Source organism: Sapajus apella, unplaced genomic scaffold (genome assembly GCF_009761245.1).
Source record: "Sapajus apella isolate SASKATOON/1434 unplaced genomic scaffold, GSC_monkey_1.0 scaffold170, whole genome shotgun sequence".
Taxonomy (NCBI): Eukaryota; Metazoa; Chordata; class Mammalia; order Primates; family Cebidae; genus Sapajus; species Sapajus apella.
The window spans coordinates 1,682,851-1,703,356 of record NW_022437110.1 but is presented as its reverse complement, the minus strand read 5'-3'; the positions used below and the strand labels follow the sequence as shown (position 1 = coordinate 1,703,356).

The 20,506-nt window shown below is 43.0% G+C and overlaps 1 protein-coding gene across 1 annotated transcript in view; it reads left to right on the top strand.

Annotated features, from left to right (window-relative positions):
* TDRD9 (tudor domain containing 9) overlaps positions 1–20,506 on the top strand; it is a 140,134-nt gene that overhangs the window by 100,851 nt on the left and 18,777 nt on the right. Inside the window, exons 24-32 of the mRNA XM_032267563.1 lie at positions 2,658–2,831; positions 5,251–5,362; positions 6,232–6,444; positions 6,722–6,811; positions 7,352–7,612; positions 12,110–12,259; positions 12,999–13,069; positions 14,604–14,713; positions 15,275–15,371. Coding sequence (XP_032123454.1) covers positions 2,658–2,831; positions 5,251–5,362; positions 6,232–6,444; positions 6,722–6,811; positions 7,352–7,612; positions 12,110–12,259; positions 12,999–13,069; positions 14,604–14,713; positions 15,275–15,371 — 1,278 coding nt within the window. The remainder of the gene's footprint in view (positions 1–2,657; positions 2,832–5,250; positions 5,363–6,231; positions 6,445–6,721; positions 6,812–7,351; positions 7,613–12,109; positions 12,260–12,998; positions 13,070–14,603; positions 14,714–15,274; positions 15,372–20,506) is intronic.

Sequence of the window (20,506 nt, the reverse complement as noted above, 5' to 3'; positions counted from 1 at the left end):
TTTTTTTTTTTTTTTTTTGAGACTAAGTTTCGCTCTTGTTGCCCACACTGGAGTGCAATGGGACAATCTAGGCTCACTGCAGCCTTCGCCTGTCAGGTTCAAGTGATTCCCCTGCCTCAGCCTCCTGAGTAGGTGGGATCACAGGCATGTGCCACCACGCCTGGCTGATTTGTATTTTTAGTAGAGACAGGGTTTCTCCATGTTGGTCAGGCTGGTCTCAAACTCCTGACCTCAGGCGATCTGCCTGCCTCGGCCTCCCAAAGTGCTGGGATTACAGGCGTAAACCACTGTGCCCAGCCTGTGTGGGACTTTTTTTTTTTTTTAAATAGGGATTTAACTATTATCTTTTGCATTCTTCATATTTCCCGCTTTCTAGTCCTAATACAAATATCATACCAACTTTTTTTGGGGGGGAAGTAACAGTATTCTTTCTGGTTATACCAGTACCAGTTCTTGGGATTCAGGAAAGGCAAAGGAAGATAGAGTGATTCAGAGAATAAGAACTGTTTCTTTTGGCATAGAGGAGGGCTGACTTCATGTAGCAGTCTGTGAGATGCGAAGGGTACATGGGCACATCATACTCTCTCAGAAGCTTTCAACTTCGTGATAGGAGTGGAGAGACAAATTAGTTTCAGACATTTGCCTGCTGTGAGAAGTCATGGGAGAGCCCCAGAAGGGCAGAAGAAGACATTCTATCTAGGTCCCAATGTCAGAGCGGTAACATTCATTTGAGACTTCCTCGAGTGGATGTTGGAGGGTTGTGCGGTCTTGGGCTGGTGTGGTGGCCAGTGCAGGGGTGGTGCAGCAGGGTCGGGGTGGTGTTCGTTCCAGTGGGAGGCAGGCATGAACTGATCTTGATGGTAGAAAGCCGAGACTGTATACACATAGCTGGCAGCCATTTGGGTGGAGCTGCTCTGTCAGATGGAGTCTGTTTTGAAGAGGTCAGATGCTGACTTTGGGACAGTCTTCTGTGGCAGATTGATGAGTGTGAACATGACTAGATGGGGACTTGGAGTCCTTTGAGTGTTCTGACCAGAACTGTGTTTTATGGACCTTACTCAGGGATAAGGAGAAGGTTGAGACAGGAGAAGAAGCCGGCCTGCTGTCTTAGCAGTAGTCCAAAGCAGAGGTACTGAGATGTGAAGCCAGAATGGTGGTATTTGACGTGAAAAGGAGGCAACAGATGGGAAGGAGGATGTCTTGGATTTGGCTGATGATTGCATGTGGAGGGCAAAGAAGAGAGAGGAGCCCAAGAGTATCTGGCTTTCCAGCCTGGATACTGGGGAGGATGGAGCTATGAAGAACAGATGCTGAGGTCTGGAGTTTAAAATTACTTCAACGGAGTCTTAGGAGAGACTCTAAAGAAAGGAGATAAAGCAGAAGTGCATGAATCAGGCAGTGGGTGGAAGGAAAAGGCATACATTTATGAGTGAAGAGCATGGAGCGTGAAGGAGGGTGGAGGAAGGTGGAGTGGGTCAGGGTCCATTCATGTACTTGCTCCATACACCTTTCCTGCTGGGCCTCTTTCCAAACTGCTCAGGGTGTACATTTCCAGGAGAGATCTCACTACAGGACGATTTTTATAGTAGTGAAAGGGGCCCAGGTCTGTTTTTGTGGCTCTGTGACAATGTGGGGGCCCAGGAGCATTAGAACATGCATGCATAGCAAGGTAAACTTGACACTGTCTTCTTTATGCCTGGCACATCCAGCAGGCACCTTTTGCCCCATGCCTGCTGCTCATGCCCCAGAGAGGGGACTGGAATGGGACATGGAAATATGGGCTGGGGCAAGGGAGGGCATTTATAAACATTTCTTGGTGTTTTATTCTGTTTTTGCAGTGCTACAAAGAAATACCTGAAACTGGGTAATTTATAAAGAAAAGAAGTTTAATTGGCTCATGGTTCTGCAGGTTCTATAGGCTGCTGCTTCTGGGGAGGCCTCAGGAAACTTAAAGTCATGGTGAAAGGTGAAGGGAAGCTGGCACGTTTTACATGGCTGGAGTGGGAGGAAGAGAGCAAGCGGGAGGCGCTACACGCTTTTAAATAACCAGATCTCGTGAGAACTCACTCACTATCACGAGAACAGCAAGGGGAAATCCTTGCCCATGATCCAGTCACCTCCCACCAACCCCCGCCTCCAATATTGGAGATTACAATTGGACATGAGATTTGGGCAGGGACATTAGATCTAGACTATATCTCTTGGTAATAAATTTAATAGTTTTTTTGAAGGGGGATTACAAAGATCACTGAGCTATACATTTGTGTGGTTTTCTGTATCTGTTTTATTTTATGATAGTAAAGAAAGACATTCTGTTATAATCATGAAAATTCTTTTGTAATTATGAAAGTTAATTATGAAGTAAGATTTCTTAGCCCAAAATTCCATGTGACTTTAGTGTTTATTCTGCATTGTATTGTACAAGGATGATGCTTGGTTTTGGTTTAATGACATGTCATTGTAACTTTTATTTCTCTTAAATTAATTTCCATTGGAGAAATTAATAAATGTTATTGATTAATTATAGATTGAAGAGTTACTGGCATTTTGAGGAGAGATGTGACAGAATTTTTGTCTAATCTTGAGAGAAATGAACATGCAGTTTTTAAAATCAGATGCCTGATATATTTATTTTTAAATTTACATTTGTGGAGCAGAGCCTTTGTGGAATTTTCACGAAATCCAACAGAGAGATTTAAAACCCTTCCTGCAGTGTATATGGCAATTAAGATGTCTCAACTAAAAGTTTCACTTGAACTCAACATTCATTCTGCAGAGGAAATTGAAGGGAAGGTGCAAGGCAGGAATATCTCAAAGCTCAGGAACACAAGGTATTTTGGGGAGGCAGGTGGAAGACACCCTCTACCTGCTTTCACATTTTCAGATATTATTCTAAAATGGCTACTGATCTGACCTTGCTTCAGCTCATGTTAAAAGCACTGGCTTGGCTGGATGCAGTGGCTCACCCCTGTAATTCCAGCACTTGGGGAGGCTGAGGCAGGTGGATCATTTGAGGCCAGGAGTTTGAGACCAGCCTGGCCAGTGTGGTGAAACCTCATCTGTACTGAAAATACAAAAATTAGCTGGGCTTGGTGGCACACGCCTGTAATCCCAGCTACTAAGGAGGCTGAGGCAGAAAAATTTCTTGAACCTGGGAGGTAGAGGTTACAGTCAGTTGAGATTGCACCACTGCACTCCAGCCTGGGCGACAGAACAAGGTGCTGTCTTTAAAAAAAAAAAAAAAAAAAATGGTACTGTTGTGGTCGGGTGGAGCTGCTGTTGAATCCTGTTTGTGTCATCTCCTCACTGTGTGTACTTGGGCACATTACCTAACCTCTCTGAACCTCAGTTTTTTTCTGTTTAGTAGAAATGATACCGGCTGGGTGCGATGGCTCACACCTGTAATCCTAACACTTTGGGAGGCCAAGGTGGGCGGATCTCTTGAGGTCAGGAGTTCAAAACCAGCCTGGCCAACATGGTGAAACCCCGTCTCTACTAAATATACAAAAAAATTACCTGGGTGTAGTGGTGGGTGCCTGTAATCCCAGCTATGTGGGAGGCTGAGGCAGGAGAATTGCTTAAACCTAGGAGGCAGAGGTTCCAGCCTGGGTGACAGAGTGAGACTCTTGTCTCAAAAAAAAAAAAAATGTTGAAGGCTGTTGAGAGGATTGAGTGATATCATTTTATGTAAATTTTAGTTTAAATAGTAGGGATTAAATCTAATGTTAATTTCATTTCTTCCTAGATAGTATTATGCATTTTCTTTTGAGAATTCTCTTTTTAAGCAATGTGGAATATTCTTTGTCCTCAACACAGCAGACAGTGGGACATAATGGAGATGCAGCTGGGGGCACCTAGTTGCTTACCAGTGCAAGCTGCCCTTCCTTGCCAAATGACGTCTTTCCTGTGCCCACCCAGACAGCAGTGCCGGGCTGGGGCTGTCTGTAGGGCTCCTCAGCCCAGGGCAGGGGCACCTTGCTGCATGCAGCTGCCATCACCCTGGTGGCTCTTCTCTTAGACCAAACTAAGTCACCCATGATATTTGTGACAGTTTGCTTGCCTTTTGGCCATATCCCCATAATCACATATGTGGGAAGTCTCATTTATTATTTCTTTTTTTTTGTTTTGTTTTGTTTTTTTTTTTTTGAGACGGAGTTTCGCTCTTGTTACCCAGGCTGGAGTGCAATGGCGCGATCTCGGCTCACCGCAACCTCCGCCTCCTGGGTTCAGGCAATTCTCCTGCCTCAGCCTCCTGAGTAGCTGGGATTACAGGCACGCACCACCATGCCCAGCTGATATTTTGTATTTTTAGTAGAGACGGGGTTTCACCATGTTGACCAGGATGGTCTCCATCTCTTGACCTCGTAATCCACCCACCTCAGCCTCCCAAAGTGCTGGGATTACAGGTGTGAGTATTTCTTAATTGTAGAGTTTTCACTTTCGAGAGGAACTTAATAGGAATCTGAGGAGTTGGTGGAGGAAGGGAAATCTGTTCTGTCTGATTTCACCCAGTGTGCGACTTGGTTTCTGAGAATTTGGGAGTGTAGTGGGTTCAGTCCTTCATGTAGAGAAGACCTCTTCTGCTCTAGTGAGGTCAGACTTAGTTTACTTTTGTGATTGAATGCCAGGGAGTCACTGATTGCCTGAGTCACTCATTAAAAATGGGTCTGGAGATCAGGAAAAGAGTTGGATCAGAATCTTTTTTATAATTCTCTTCATTTCAGAATAAAGTATTAGGGAAGGAAATTTTTGTTTTCTATCAAATTTATCTTTTGTATTTCAGTTGTTTAGCATTTACTATCTTTAGCCTTTAAGGGAAAGTTATATTTTTGGGGTTTGTTGGAAAATCACATGTGTGTTTTCTAATGTAGCATCAAGCCAAGCATGGATTCTTGTACTTTTCTAAAGGTCATGGTGCGCATTTGAAAACACAAGAAACATTGCAGGTCTGAGATTTAGAATGTATACTCCTGAACGTAGATATTCCCTGAGAGTCTTGCCCTTCATAATATATTCCTGGAGGGGAGTATATAATCGTTGGGGTGTGTGCCCCTTCCAGAGCCCTTCAGAAGCTAGCAGAAATTAATGTTTGAGACGAAATCAAATTTGTCATCTCTGGCTTAGGTATTTTATTAAAATGTTCTTTCCTTGTAGAAGTATTAGAATAGTTCAAGTGATAATTTCACATATGTAAATGTGTTTTCCTTATAAAATTTTATTATTATTATTTTTTAAATTCATATTACATAGGGTGAATGTGGACTTTCAGAAGCAGACGGTAGACCCTATGCAAGTTTCTCTTAACACATCAGACAGGTCCCAGACAGTTACAGATCTCCTTCTAACTATTGATGTCACTGAGGTAAGGATGAAGTAATTGAGCTTTTCTTCTTAATCTAAAACCATCATGTTATATACAGGAAGTTTACACACACACACACACACACACACACACACACACGCACAACTTGTGCACATTGGTAATCTTGTTAATGTGGGTGAGCTTGAATTATCACTGTACTTGTTAAATTGAAATATGGCTAAAATGGAAAATGAAACATTTATTCTAGAATCAAAGTTAATTTTTAAAATATCAAAGTACATTTAAAATGCTGAAATAATCAGATTTAACAAGATACATGTTAGAGGGGAAAAAAAGTATGTATATTTTTGAGACAGAGTCTTGCTGTGTCACCCAGACTGGAGTGTAGAGGTGCACTATCTGCTCACTGCGACGGCTGCCTTCTTGGTTCAAGCGATTCTCCTGCCTCAGTCTCCCAAGTAGCTGGGATTACAGGTGTGTGCCACCATGCCCAGCTAATTTTTGTGCTTTTAGTAGATAAGGGGTTTCACCATGTTGGCCAGGCTGGTCTCGAACTCCTGACCTCAAGTGGTCTGTCCACCTCTGCCTCCCAGAGTACTGGGATTACAGGTTTGAGCCACTGTGCCCGGCTGAAATGATTGTATGATCTCAGAACCTTTATGTGAGAATGAGTCTTGTACCTCCAAGAAAAGAATATCTTTCACACATTTCCTTACCTGAGTTTACCAGGGACCCCCTTTTTTGTCTTATAAACACCTGTCAAAAACCTGTAGAATACTTATGTTCTGAGGAGTATGCTGGTGAGATGTGGTGCAGCATAGGGTGTCAGCTCTATGATTCAAGCTTGTTTTCCTCCTTACGAAAGTCCTTTCTATATTTCATCTCTGCTCTTCCTCTTCCTTTTTTAGGTGGTTGAAGTGGGACACTTTTGGGGATACAGGATTGATGAAAAAAATGCAGAGATTCTGAAAAAGCTTACTGCTGAAATCAACCAACTGACATTGATGCCCTTGCCCACTCACCCACATCCAGACTTGGTCTGTCTGGCACCTTTTGCTGTTTTTGGCAAACAAAGCTACTTTAGAGCTCAAGTCCTTTATGTTTCTGGAAATTCTGCTGAGGTATGTGTTTCTGTAACAAGTCACTGGAAGGGAAATGAGACAGACATACACATACAGCAGTTTATCAAATATCTTTTATAATTATAGGTGGAATTAAATTTAAAATAATTACAGTTAGCAAAATAGTCTGTTTCCCTCATTGATATGTGGATTTAAGCTCAGGTTACTCTAAGAATTCTATAATTGTAGGATTGGAGCAGACTGCTCTATTGCTATTGCTCAGGTAGGACATTGTTTTTGATCCCATATTAAAGTGTATGCTTGCTTTATTTTTTAGGTATTCTTTGTAGATTATGGCAATAGGTCTCATGTAGATCTGCATCTTTTGATGGAGATTCCCTGTCAATTGCTCGAACTTCCTTTCCAGGTAAGATAGAGAAGACTCTAGGGAATGAATGCTGAATGCTAGACAGGATTCCAGGGTCCTATGGTGCCCTGCCTCAGCTTGCAGATATGGGAGCTAAGGCCTAGGACAGGGAAGGGACTTGTTTTGTCACACTAACCAAATTTGGTTTCTGCTTTTCAAAAAATATGTAAAAGGTTTCAGATTTCGCAAAAAAAAAAAAAAGTTGTTGTTTTAATCCAGTAGTATTTTCTAATACTGTTTCTAAGCTTTCTGGTTATGTTAAAACCAGACAGACTTTTTAGGTAGGCCAGAGACATAGTCACACATGCCCTTACCATCAGTATGAAGACAACCTAAAAATTATTCTAAATGTTCATCGTTGTTGTTGAAAAGCATAATCAAGTTTCTTTAGGAAGTTCTCGCCACCCCAAATCGGCTTCATTAGGACTTTTATGAGAACACTGTTGAAGATACCTGAACAAGGTCTGTTTTCGGTGGTATTTGGGATGAGTGTTTTGCTCATTTATAAAGCTATTTGAGCTGTGCCCTTCTGTCCTGTAGGCTTTGGAATTTAAGATTTGCAAAATGAGACCATCGGCAAAGTCTCTTGTTTGTGGCGAGCACTGGAGTGACGGGGCCAGCCAGTGGTTTGCCTCTCTGGTGAGCAGCTGCACCCTTCTTGTGAAGGTCTTCTCTGTGGTGCACAGCGTCCTGCATGTGGATGTGTACCAGTACTCGGGGGTCCAGGATGCTGTCAACATAAGAGATGTCCTCATCCAGCAGGGCTATGCTGAGCTCACGGAGGAGTCCTATGAGTCCAAGGTGTGTGCTGTTGCCCTTGCTGGAGCACATGTTTGTGTGAGAAAATGGGGCGGGCTTTCCTTCCTCTGGGGACACTGAGATAGGAGGAGGTAGACAGTGTTCTTCACCATTTGCTGTGCTGTACTTGTGTTAAGACTGGTGGCACCAATTTAAATGTCTTCTAGATTTCTCTGAGACAGAATTATGGTGGCTGGGTATTGTTTTTGTTGATTTCCTATTTAGCTTTTTTATTTCTTTTTAAAAATTATTTAGTTTTTTTTTTAAGTAGAGACAGGGTCTCCCTGTGTTGCCCAGGTTGGTCTCAAACTCCTGGGCTGAAGGGATCCTCCTGCCTTAGCCTCTCAAAGGGCTAGGGTTACATGTGTGAGCCACTGTACCCAGCCTCCTATTCGGCTTTTTATCTTCTTAGGGTAGATTTGAAAATGTTCTGAATATGGAGAGTTTTAAAAATGGATTCCAAGATTTATCTCCCTAATGGAAATAGTTAATAAAATGGAAGTAGTTAACAAAATATTTCAAATATTTCAAGCATTTCAAAACTTCTTTCAATGATTTCTTTCAAAATCAGTGTTAGAGTTATTTTTCATGATCTGCACGTTTGAGAGGCCACTTTTTTCCTTTTTCAGTTGACACATAATTGTACATCTTGATGGGATATAGAATGGTATTTTGATATGTGTATATAATGTGTAATGATCAATTGAGGTTGATTAGCAAGTCTGTCCCATCAGATATTATTTCTTTGTGTTGTAAACATCGAAAACCTTTCTTCTCTTTTTGAAAATACACATTATAGGTAGCCACACTGACCCCAAGAACTAGCTGTAAGTTTGTGTTTGTTAACCAGCTCTTCTCCATCCCTCCCTTCCCCACAGTCCTACCCTAATACCCACAGCCCTCCTTTAATAGCCACAGCCTCTAATACCCACAGCTCTACTCTCCATTTCCATAAGTTCAATTTTTTTTTTTTTTAGCTCCCACACATAAGTGACGTGTTTATCTTTCTGTGCCTGACTTAATTTGCTTAACATACTGTCCTCCAGGGTCAACCATGTTGCCAAGAATGACAGGATTTTTTCTTTTGGTGGCTGAATGGTATTTTATTTTGTATATACTATATTTTCATTATCCATTCATCTGTTGACGGACACCTAGGTTGGTTCCATATCCTGACTATTGTGACCAGTGCTGCAGTAATCCTGGGGGTACAGATATCTCTGATGTACTGATTTCCTTTCCTTTGGATAAATACTCAGTAGTGGGGTTGCTTGATTGTATGTTCCTACTGTTTTTAGTTTTTTTGAGTAACCTTCACACTGTTTTCAATAAAGACTGTAATAATTTACCTTCCCACCAAGAGTATGTAAGAATTCCCTTTTCTCAGCATCCTTACCAGCATTTACTTTCTGTCCTTTTGATAATAGCCATTCTAACTAGGGTAAGATGATATCTCTCATTATGGTTTTAATTTGAATTTCCCTGATAATTAGTGTTGTTGATAATTTCCATATATTTGTTGGTTGTATGTCTTTCTCTTTTTTTTTTTTTTTTTTTTGAGACAGAGTTTCACTCTTGTTGCCCAGGCTGAGGTGCAGTGATGTGATCTCAGTTCACTGCAACCTCTGCCTGCTGGGTTCAAGTGATTCTCTTGCCTTAGCCTCCCGAGTAGCTGGGATTACAGGGATGCGCTACCATACCTGGCTAATTTTGTGTGTGTATACAAAATACGCATCTATATAGAGAGATGGAGTTTCACTCTGTCATCAGGCTAGAGTGCAGTGGTACGATTTTGGCTCATTGCAACCTCTGCCTCCTGGGTTCAAGTGATTCTCCTGCCTCAGCCTCCTGAGTAGCTGGGATTACAGGCACCTGTCACCACACCTGGCCCTTTTTTGTTTGTTTGTTTGTTATTTTTAGTAGAATGGGATTTCACCATGTTGGCCAGGCTGGTCTTGAATTACTGACCTCAGGTGATCCGCTCGCCTCGGCCTCCCAAAGTGCTGGGATTACAGGTGTGAGCCACCTCGCCCAGCCTAATTTTGTATTTTTAGTAGAGACAGGGTTTCTCCATGTTGGTCAGGCTAGTTTGAACTTCCGACCTCAGGTGATTCATCTGCCTCGGCCTCCCGAAGTGTTGGGATTACAGGCGTGAGCCACTGCACCTGGCCTGTATGTCTTCTTTTAAGAAATGTCTGTTCAGATCCTTTGCCCATTTTTTAATTGGATTATTTGCTTTTCTGCTGTTTGAGTTCCATGTATATTCTGGATATTAATCCTTTGTCAGATGAGTAGTTTGCAAATATTTTCTCCTGTTCTACAGGTTGTCTCTTCATTGTGTTGATCGTTTCCTTCACTATGCGGAAGGTTTTTAGCGTAATATAGTTCCATTTGTCTATTCTTTGTTCCCTCTGCTTTTGAAGTCTTGGCCATAAAATCCTTGCCTAGATAAGTCTGCTAAAGTACTTCTCCTTGTTTTCTTCTAGTAGTTTTTATGGTTTTAGGTCTTACATTTAAGTCTTTAACTCATTTTGAGTTGCTTTTTATATATGGCAAGAGATAGGAGTTTAGTTTTGTCTGCATTTGAATGTCCAGTTTTCCCAGCACCCTTTATTTGAAGAGACTATCCTTTCCCCAGTGAATGTTCTTGGAGCCTTTGTTGAAAATCAGTTGTCTGTAAATGTGTGGCTTTATTTATGGGTTCTCTGTTCTGTTCTATTGGTCATCTGTGTGTCCGTTTTTATGCCAGTATAATACTGTTTTGGTTACCTTAGCTTTGTAGTGTATTTCCAAGTCAGGTACCATGATGCCTCTTGCTTTGTTCTTTTTGCTCAGGATTGCTTTGGCTTTTGGGGTCTTTTGTGGTTCCATATGAGCTTTAGGATTTTTTTTTTCTATTTCTGTGAAGAATGTCATTGGTATTTTGATTGGAATTGTATTGAATCTGTAGCTTGCTTTGGATAGTATTGTCATTTTAGCAATATAAATTCTTCCAATTCATAAACATGGGATGTCTTATTTGTTTGTGTCCTCTTCAGTTGCTTTAATTGGTATTTTATAGTTTTCATTATAGAGATCATTCACCTCCTTGGTTAAATTTATTCCTAGGTATTTCATTTTATTTTTGTAGGTATTGTAAATGGGACTGCTTTCTTGATGTCTTTTTTTTAGCTAGTTACTGGTGTATAGAAATACTACTGATTTTTGTATGCTGATTTCTGTATCCTGCAACTTGTCTGAATTCATTTATTGGCTCTAAGAGTTTTTTGGTGGAGTCTTTAGGTTTTTCTATATACAAGATCATGTTGTCTGCAGAGAGGGACATTTTGACTTGCTCTTTTCCAACTTGGACGCCCTTTCTTCTCTTCCTCTTGCCTGATTTCTCTGGCTAGGACTTCTAGTACTATGTTGAATATAAATGGCAAAAGTGGGCATCCATGTCTTGTTCTGGTTCTTAAAGGAAAAGATGTCAGCTTTTCCCTCTTTAGTATGATGTTTGCTGTGAGTTTGTCATGTATGGCCTTTCTTGTGTTGAGGTATGTTTCTTCTATATTTAATTCGCTGAGAATTTTTTTTTGTCTTGAAGTAATGTTGAATTTTATCAAGTGCTTTTTCTGCATCAATTGAGATGATCAGAGAGGCCATTTTTGAAGCTGACGTTGAAGGTCCTTTATTTTACTTCTGTTATTTCTGCTGGGGGTGAAGAGTGCTGGGAATCAGGAAAGGACAGTCTAGCAAAATGTTAGCCAGAGTGCTGGTTGAATTCTGTATTTAATTTGTATAAAAACACTTCAGGAAATTATGTTAATATTTCCAGTGTAAAACCAAAATTTTACGTATAAAAAAGTCCTGTAAAAATGTTTCTTTCTTGGGAATGAAAGTAAGAGAAGAAAAAAGAAAATTAAAAAAACTGTAGGCTGGATGTGGTGGCTCACACCTCTAATCTCAGCAGTTTGGGAGGTCGAGGTGGGCGGATCACCTGAGTTCAGCAGTTCAAGACCAGCCTGATCAACAGGGTGAAACCCTATCTCTACTGAAAATTCAAAAATTAGCCTGGCGTGGTGGTGGGCTCCAATAATCCTAGCTACTTGGAAGGCTAAGGCAGGAGAATTACTTGAACCCAGGAGGCAGAGGTTGCAGTGAGCTGAGATTGCACCACTGACTCCAGCCTGGGTGACAAAAATGAGACTGTGTCTCAAAAAACTGTAAAAACTGTAAAAAAAAAAAAAATGTTTATTTCTCTTAAATTCTCTAATGGCTAAATGTCACAAAGGCTGTCTGATTTCTTTTATTTGAATAAATAAGGTTCTAAGTCTTATTTCTTTTGTTTGACCCTTAAAATGAACTTGATAACATTATTTCCCTATACTTTAATTAATGACATAGAAATCAGAGTAAGACTGTGCCTATGAAATATTTTGATTAGTTTGGAGGAAAGTGCTTGTAATTTTTTTTTTTTTTTTTTTTTTTTAACGAAACAAACTTCTCTCGTTTGTTCAGCAAAGCCATGAAGTTCTCAAGGGCCTCTTTTCCAAGTCAGTAGAAAACATGTCAGATGTGCCTACTCCTGTGAAAGATGACGAGAAATACCTCATCCGGATTTTGTTGGAGAGTTTTTCTTCCAATAAACTGGGTACTCCAAACTGTAAGGTGATTGTAGTATAATTTAAAAGCTTAGTAGTATTCTGTGTTTATATGCTAGGAGTTGTAGTCAGTAGTCATGGTGGTTTTTTCTTTTCTGGTTTTTAATGCTGTTACTTTTCTCATAATGGATCTTATTATAATAAGAAAAAACCCTAGAGTTTAGTCTTTAGTGGGTTTTAGAGAGAAGCTTTGACTAGTTTTTTTTTTTTTTTTTTTTTTTTTTAAACCATCCTGACACCTGCTTTTTTGTCAGACTGAAGGAAACACAGCGCATGAACTCAGAGGACTGGTCCCAGCCTTGGACTCCCTGGCTGACGGTTGGAGCTGGTGTTGCCCGCCTGCTTGGAGAAGAGGGCTGGCTGGGATGTCCCTTTGTTCAGGGACTCCACTTGTGTTTCCCCAGCCTCTGGCTGTGTGGGCCTCAGGTCTGCCTATGCAACTGCGTTGATCTGCTGCAATTGAAATAATAGTATTTTTACTGAATTATTTGTCAGTGATTTTTGTTGTTGTTGTTCAAAGGCTTTCTTAAACATATACATCGAGGAATGTTAGTGAAATCATTGAAGAGAATCAGTTACATCCCAGAAAAATACCTTCTTTAAGGCACTTTTAACTGAATCGTGAGGACATTATGAATGAGATGTCTTTTTTTTCTTTGAAGGTTGAGCTGACTTTTGCGTTGTAAAAGTTCATGTTAGGTGCTATCTTGTTTGTTGGTGACACTTCCTACATTTTGTGCATGCAGGCGATACTTCACGGGCCTTTTAACCCTTATGAGCTGAAGTGCCATAGCTTGACCAGAATATCCAAATTCAGGTATGATGAACTGCAGTTTTCCATGAATTTTTTTCTCTGCCTTTCTATTTATAGACCTCATCAGAAAATAATGTATCTTTATATCTAAACTGTTGGAATGTGTTATCTTTTTAAACCTCTCATTCTCTCCCAGCTCCTGATTTGAGGTATTCTCTCTCTCATGTGAAAGCCGTTCTACATAAGACATATCTTTTATCAGAGACTACATTTTTTTCTGTTCTTGTTACAATTGTTATCCAGCAAAGCTGTGAGTGCCCACTATATGCCAGGAGCAGTGTGTGGTTTGGGGCAAACAGTAGTGAACAAGAAGCGGTTGTTCGTCTTCATGAAAATTAGGGAACCAATTGGGGAGACGTAGGGGAAGTTGGTAACTACAATACAGGGTGATAGGGCTCTTGATAAGGTCACAGAACATCATGAAAGTAGCTAGTGGGTGCCAGCCACCCATGAAGACCATGGAGCTTTTCCAGAGAAATCTGAGGCTTGGTGGATGCAGAGGCATCAGCCAAGGTGCAGGTGTTGGAGGAAGAGAGGGGAGGTGGGATGAGGGTGGCTCCACTGGCAAGTGCATAGGTCTGAGCTTCAGACTTTGCACATGTGAGGAACTCAAGTAAGTTTAGTATGATTGGAGAATTGGGTAGGGGGAAGGGAGATGCAGAGCTTGTGGCAGACGAGGGCAAGCTTTGTAGACTTCGTCCTGAAAGGGTTGATGAGTCTTACTCTGTGCATTTTAGAATGATGCCTTTGGTTAAGCCTTGGCTTCTCAAAATGTCCTCCAGGGAGCGCACAGGAAATGCAGATACCCAGGTCCCCTTGGGCCTTACAGACGAGCCTGCATTTCCACAAGGCCTCTGGGGAACTGCCTGTGCTTACAGTCTCAGGAGCCCCAGTGTGAAGCCAGCATTGGATTTCAGAATAGAAAGATCTCAGGCAGGAACATGCTTCTGAGGCTGGTCCCTGCTGTAATCCAGGGTGGGAAGATGGGAGACTGAGTCCATGGCAGGAGGTACAGAAGCAGCTTCACCAGCGCTTTCAAAGCAGAAGCAGAAGGCTGGAGCTGCATTAGAGTCAGTGATGAGGGAAGAGGAAGAATAAAGGGTGCCCTTGCTGGGACTCTGGCAGGCTTCTGCTGAGAGGCGATGGAGGAACTGTGAGGTGGGCCACACTCAGTTCCCTCTGCCAGGATGCAGGTGATGGCCCTTAATGGGTTGGCAGTGCAGGACAGACGGTCTCGAGCAGAGGTAGAGGTTCAGTCATCCATAGCATGTGGGTGGTTCCTAAGCCAAGGAGTGGTTGGCATCACGCAGCAAGGAGTAGAGAGAGAAGAGAGCCGAGGACCAGCTTGAAGACTCCTATGTGAAATGGTGGTCCAGTGAAAGAAGATGTGCAGGAGAGTGGGGAGTTAAATATTTCTTCCCATCTGTCATCGCAGTTGCCCATTTGTGTTTTTGAAATGGGTTGCTTGTGAGTTGGCAGAGCACATTACCTGGTTGGTGGTTCAGTCACTCCATGTCCTGGTGCTCCTGCCTTTTAGGTGTGTTTGGATTGAGAAGGAGAGCATCAACTCTGTCATTATCAGTGACGCCCCTGAAGACCTGCACCAGAGGATGCTGGTTGCAGCTTCCCTGTCCGTCAACACGACTGGTAATTTAAGGCTTCTCTTCATACCGTGTTCTCTCTTTTTTTCTTTACCCTGACTTCAGCTACTAGGAACAATTTATCCTATAAATGATGGACAAGTCTACACTTCCTGCTGTTCTTTTAGGCCATTTTCTGAGTGCTTTGGCTGGTGTGAGTTTAAGCAGTGGAGCATTCTTACTTTTCCTTTTATACAAGGACGTGGGAAGTATTAATTAATAATTGACTCCTGGATCTTTCATTCCTTCCACCCTGCTTGGCTTCAAAGTAGAATACATCTAAGCTTTTGGCCCTGGGAAAAACCCAATAGCTTGATGCAAAGAGTAACCAAATAGAAGAGTTATCCCCAAGTAGGGTAAAAGCTTAAGCATCATAGTGGGGTGTCTCTGTAAGGTGCTGTGGGAACAGAGGACAGGGAGTCCTTTACTATCAGGATGGGCTGGTGGGGACAGGGCAGACTCAGCAGAGGAGGGGATGCCTGCAGGTGAGTAGGAGCGGGCTGGGAGGGAACACCACCCTGAGCAGCATGAGTTAGTGCCCGATATTGATTTAGCATGTCTTGAACAGGATCTACGATGCTGCTGAGAGAAACTTCTCTGATGCCTCCTATCCCTGGCCTCCCGGCTCTCCTCAGCATGTTATTCGCACCGGTGATGGAGTTAAGGTATGGGCGTACGTCTTTTCTGTGGGCTTTGTAAAATAAGAACCTGGGTGGGAAAAATGGGTGCCTCTCATTGCTCTGTTTGGAAAGAAAGCATTTATGGAAGCTGGCCATAGCAGGTCTCGCTGCTTGGGGTGAAGCCTGTATTACACTTGGGCTGATTTTGAAAGAAGCTCAAAAAGCTTGTAAAGGTACATACAGTGTCTCCTAGGAGCTTGAGGCAACAGTGGGGCAAAAGAAATTTAAAATGGAGGAGCTAGGAATGAGGCTCAAAATACATGTCATGGTGATGGACATGCCATTGTTAATGGGCGGTGAATGTGATTCCAAGTTTTCTGGTGATCAGTTGTGAACAAGAACCCGTCAGTCCTGCTTCCTGTGGTAACCATGAGATTAGAAGGCAGATTGCCAGCAGATTGTGGCTCTTCTTAGTGCCACAATTAAGCCAGGATTTCTCCCAGAGAGTTTGATAGAGACGAGTGTGTGATGATATGGGCAGAGCTCTTGAAGGCACCCTCACAGTGGGGGCTGCCACTTTGTAAGGTGTTGTTTGCACACTAGGGATTGACAGAGCGTTCTCCATGGGGAAACCACTAACCTAGGCTTTAGTGGAGCAGGGAGGGGGTGGCTAGAAGAGGAGTAATATTTGGGCTTTAGGAACCCACATTCTGCTGGGCAGGGTGGAAATGGCCATGACAAGACTGCAGCAGAGGCCTGTAGCACTTCAGGAGTCGGGGGCATGGAAAGCTACCCTTTCTTCTTTTCTAGTCAGCTGGTGAGCATGGGGGTGGTCCGTAGACCTAGGGGGCTGAGTTCAGTCCAGGCAGGTGGGGGACCTATTGTTTGCTCAGTCCTCTCTACCGTTATACCTGTTCAGAATCTGATAGTGCAATCTCAAAATGTGTAGTGCTTTTTTTTCCAGTTGTAACAATACTTTTTCATAAAAATATATGCTACTTAGGGCCGGGCACGGTGACTCACACCCGTAATCCCAGCACTTTGGGAGGCCGAGGTGGGCAGATCATGAGGTCAGGAGTTCAAGACCAGCCTGGCCAACATAGTGAAACCGCGTCTCCACAAAAAATATAAAAAATTAGCCAGGCATGGTTGTGGGTGCCCATAATCCCAGCTACTTGGGAGGCTGAGGTAGGAGAATCACTTGAACCCGGGAGGTGGAGGTTGCAGTGAGCCAAGATTGCACCATTGGACTCCAGCCTGGGTGATAGTGTGCGACTCTGTCTCAAAAAAATAACACACACACACACACACACACACACACACACACACACACACACACACAACTTAGAAAAAGCTGAAAGGGAAAAATTAACACATTTTAAAATTTATAGATTTAAACTTCAATATTTAGTATACTTATTTTAAATTGATATGTATATGTACATTTTATTTTTATTTTAGATTCTTGTTATATACTGTATTCTTTTCCCACAAAAATCAGGTTTTTGATATTATGATATCTTTGTAAATATCCATTTTGATAATTGCATCATATATTACTCAATGGGCATACGATGACTTACAAAGATACCGCCCTGTTTTATTTATATGTGCATTTGTTTCTGAGCGGCTCTTGTTCTGAAAGGATTTAGTATACCTTTAATTGTTGAAATTTGGCCTGTCTAATTTTGCAATAATGATGTGATAAATATCTCTGTAAATTCTGATATCTTAGAGCCCTTGTAGGGGAGACAGATGTGTAGGAACCACATGTAGAAGTGGGATTATCTCATGAGCAAACAGCACACTGAGCACATGCCGGCCTGAGACTTGGCTAATACAGAAGCAGCTCCATTCCCCTCATGTCACTTTGGATGCCCTGCTTGCCTTTTTAACTAGAAAAAGCTCCTGCTTCACCTCTTTTAAACATCAGCTTTTGAGGATTTGAATAATGTAGTGTGTTATTTTTCAGACTCCAGAGTGCAAGTGTTTAGGTTGTAGATGTTCAAGAAATACTGACATACTTGGTATTTAAACACCATCTTTCTGGAAAAAGCACAAGCTTAATAGGAGAAGGTTATATATAACAATACACAGTGCTTTACTGGGTGGTTTATATTCATTTTGTTGAATTAACTGAAATGAGCCAGATTTGGGATGGTTTCTGTGACAGTGTGCCTAAGACTAGTTGTCTTTGAATCCATAGGCTGAACTAGGTGACTTTCAGAAAGGCAGCAGAGAGGCCTGGTGGATTTTCCTCCCAACTCAGCCTGCCTCTGAGTAGTTATATAAGTTTGGTTTTGTTGTTTGTTTTTTATTTTCTTTTTCTTTTTTTTTTTTTTAGACAGGGTCTCACTCTGTCTCCCAGGTTGGAGGTTTTTTGTTTTTTGTTTTTTTATTTGTTGAGTAACAATCGTTTTTGAGAAACTTTGGAAGATGAGAGCTTTTTTGATATGGGATGAGCATTCTCCTTTCCTTTCACTTTGAATATTCAATTCTCTGTAGCAAGCAGGAGGGGGTCTTCAGGACAGACCTGGCCCAGGGATCCCATTACTGTGTCATAGATACGCTCCGGAGGGTAGCTGTCCTTGAGAGCCCACAGCTCCTGAGAGCCCCTGCCAGGCTGTGCACCCGTGCCCGTCTGCTTCTATTTGTGAGCCACCTCTCTTCACGCACACCTGCATGGGACTCGTCTCCTGTTTGCGGGGGCGTCTGGCTGCTGTGTTAGAAGCTGTCCTGGCCCCCCTTGTTAAACACAAAACCTGCAGTCTCTGAGTAAAGTCTGTTCTCCCTCTGCCTGTGTCACTATCCTGTCACAACTGGTTAAACTTTACCACTAAGGGATCATTTTTTGCCACCTCTAACATACTCTTTGTATAATAGTGGCAGGAAAGGAAGATAAACAGAAAATTTTATCTTGATTTTCAATTTAAAAAGGGAAAGGAGATACGTGGTTACCCCCCATTTGTAAGCAGAGATATGTAAGTGGAGGCCACTGTCCCTTCCTCGCACCTGGCTGTGGACTGACCTGGCTGCCGTTTGTCTCCCCTCCTTTGTTTTCTCTGCCATGTGACCTTTGCTTGTAGCTGGCCCCTCAGCAACTCAGGTTGACTGAACCTTGGTAACAGATTTCCTTTTACTTCCATTGTGGAGCTGATCCACCACACGTCTGTCCCTGGAGTGCTTCACTTCTCTTGCTGCCCCTTCCTCCAGGTGTTTTCCCTGAACAGTTGGAGTAGTTGATGGTGTCAGCCTGGATTCAGTGGCATCATCATTGTGTACCTTGTGGAGGCTACCTCCCTGGGAGAGCAGAATGCTCCATGGTAGCAGAGCCTGGAACCTCTAGGATGGGAGTAGACATCTGAGAACACGCTCTTATTGGTGCAGTGACGAGATCACTGTACTTACCTTCTTCCCTTGGTTCTTGGAGCCAGATTTTACTACTGGGGAGACTGCCAAATTCTGGCCATGGTTTAGAGGATAAGTCACGTGTTGAGGGCAGTGCCGTAACCCTGGGATGGTGGTGCTTCTGAACAGGCATGAGAGGATCGGGGTAATCTTTAAACAACAACAAGAAATTCTATCAATTAAAACTTAAAAATTAATATATACACTTACTATGTACCCACAAAAGTTAAAAAAAAGCAAATGAGGGTAGATTGAAAGGAGACTTTCACTGTTTAACTGGGTGTTCCAGCTACTATGGCTAGACACAAATTACCCCAAAACTTGACTGAGCTACAGCAGCGTTCTTTGATTCTGTGGGTGAGGAACTGTGTCAGGGCACACAGGGATGGCTTGTTGTGCTCCCTACGTTGGGGCCTCCAGCTGAAAGACTGGAATGCTGATGGGTGTCCAGGCTCACATCTGGTGGTTGCTGCTGGCTGGAGGCCTCAGCTACTCTCCATGAGGATCTCCAGAAATGATCTCTCTGTAGGCTGGTTTGGGCTTCCTCAGCATAGTGGGTTGGTGCCAAGGGTCCTGAGAATGAGCCAGGTGACAGCTGTCACTTTTTTTTTTTTTTTTCAGATATAGTCTCACTCTGTTACCCAGGCTAGAATGCAGTGGCACCATCTCAGCTTATGGTAACCTCTGCCTCCAAGTGATCCTCCCACCACTGCCTCTGAGGTAGCTGAGATTACAGGTGTGCACCACCATGCCAGCTAATTTTTGTATTTTTAGTAGAGATGGGGTTTCACCATGTTAGCCAGGCTGGTCTCGAACTCCTGGCCTCAAGTGATCCACCTGCCCCAGCCTCCCAAAGTGCTGGGATTACAGGTGTGAGCCACTGCATCCAATGTATTAGTTTGTTTTCACACTGCTAATAAAGACATGCCCAAGACTGGGTAAATTATAAAGGAAAGAGGTTTAATTGACTCACAGTTCTGCAGGACTGGGGAGGCCACAGGAAACTTACAATCATGGTGGAAGGGGAAGCAAACACATTCTTCTTCACATAGTGGCAGCAAGGAGAAGTACTGAGCAAAAAGAGGAAAAGCCCCTTATAAAACCATCAGATCAAGTGGAGATCCAAGATGGCTGATTAGACACAACTCCAGTGCACAACACCCAGCGATAGAGAGGCAGAAATCCAGAGATCTTCTAGCTCCAACCAAGGTACCAGGTGCATTGCAACGGGTCTGGTCCCATGGTGAGCAAAGCCCACTCAGGGCAGACCAAGGTGGGGAGGGTGCTGCTTCACCCAGAAAGTGCATCTGACGGGCGAGTCAGAGGCCCCCACTCTGGCACTCTGGTCCAGATACAGCGCTTCCCCAAAGCGTCAGCAATACAAGGGATCTTTGCCAGTCAAGTGCCAGAAATTACAAGCACGGAGTTGAATAAGAGCCTTCGGACTGAGCTATTGCCCCCTCCCCTCACCCGGAGGGAGAGGGAACTGTAAGTGGGAGCAGCTGGGCGGGTCCCTACCCCATGACGGGAGAGATAGGAAGCTGAAAGGGGGAGACAGCCGGCCGGGTGCAGCTGGGTGGGTCCCTACCCTCCCACACAAACCCCAGAGGGCTGAAGCTCTGACTCTAGTGGGTTGTGCAGCCAGTGCCTCAGTCTGAGATGAACCCTGAATGATCTAGCCCAGTGGAGGAAGGGAACCCACCATTAGAGGGGTGGGACTGGGCTACATGTTTTAACAAAAAACACAGGAAGCCTGCGTAGCAACGGGACGG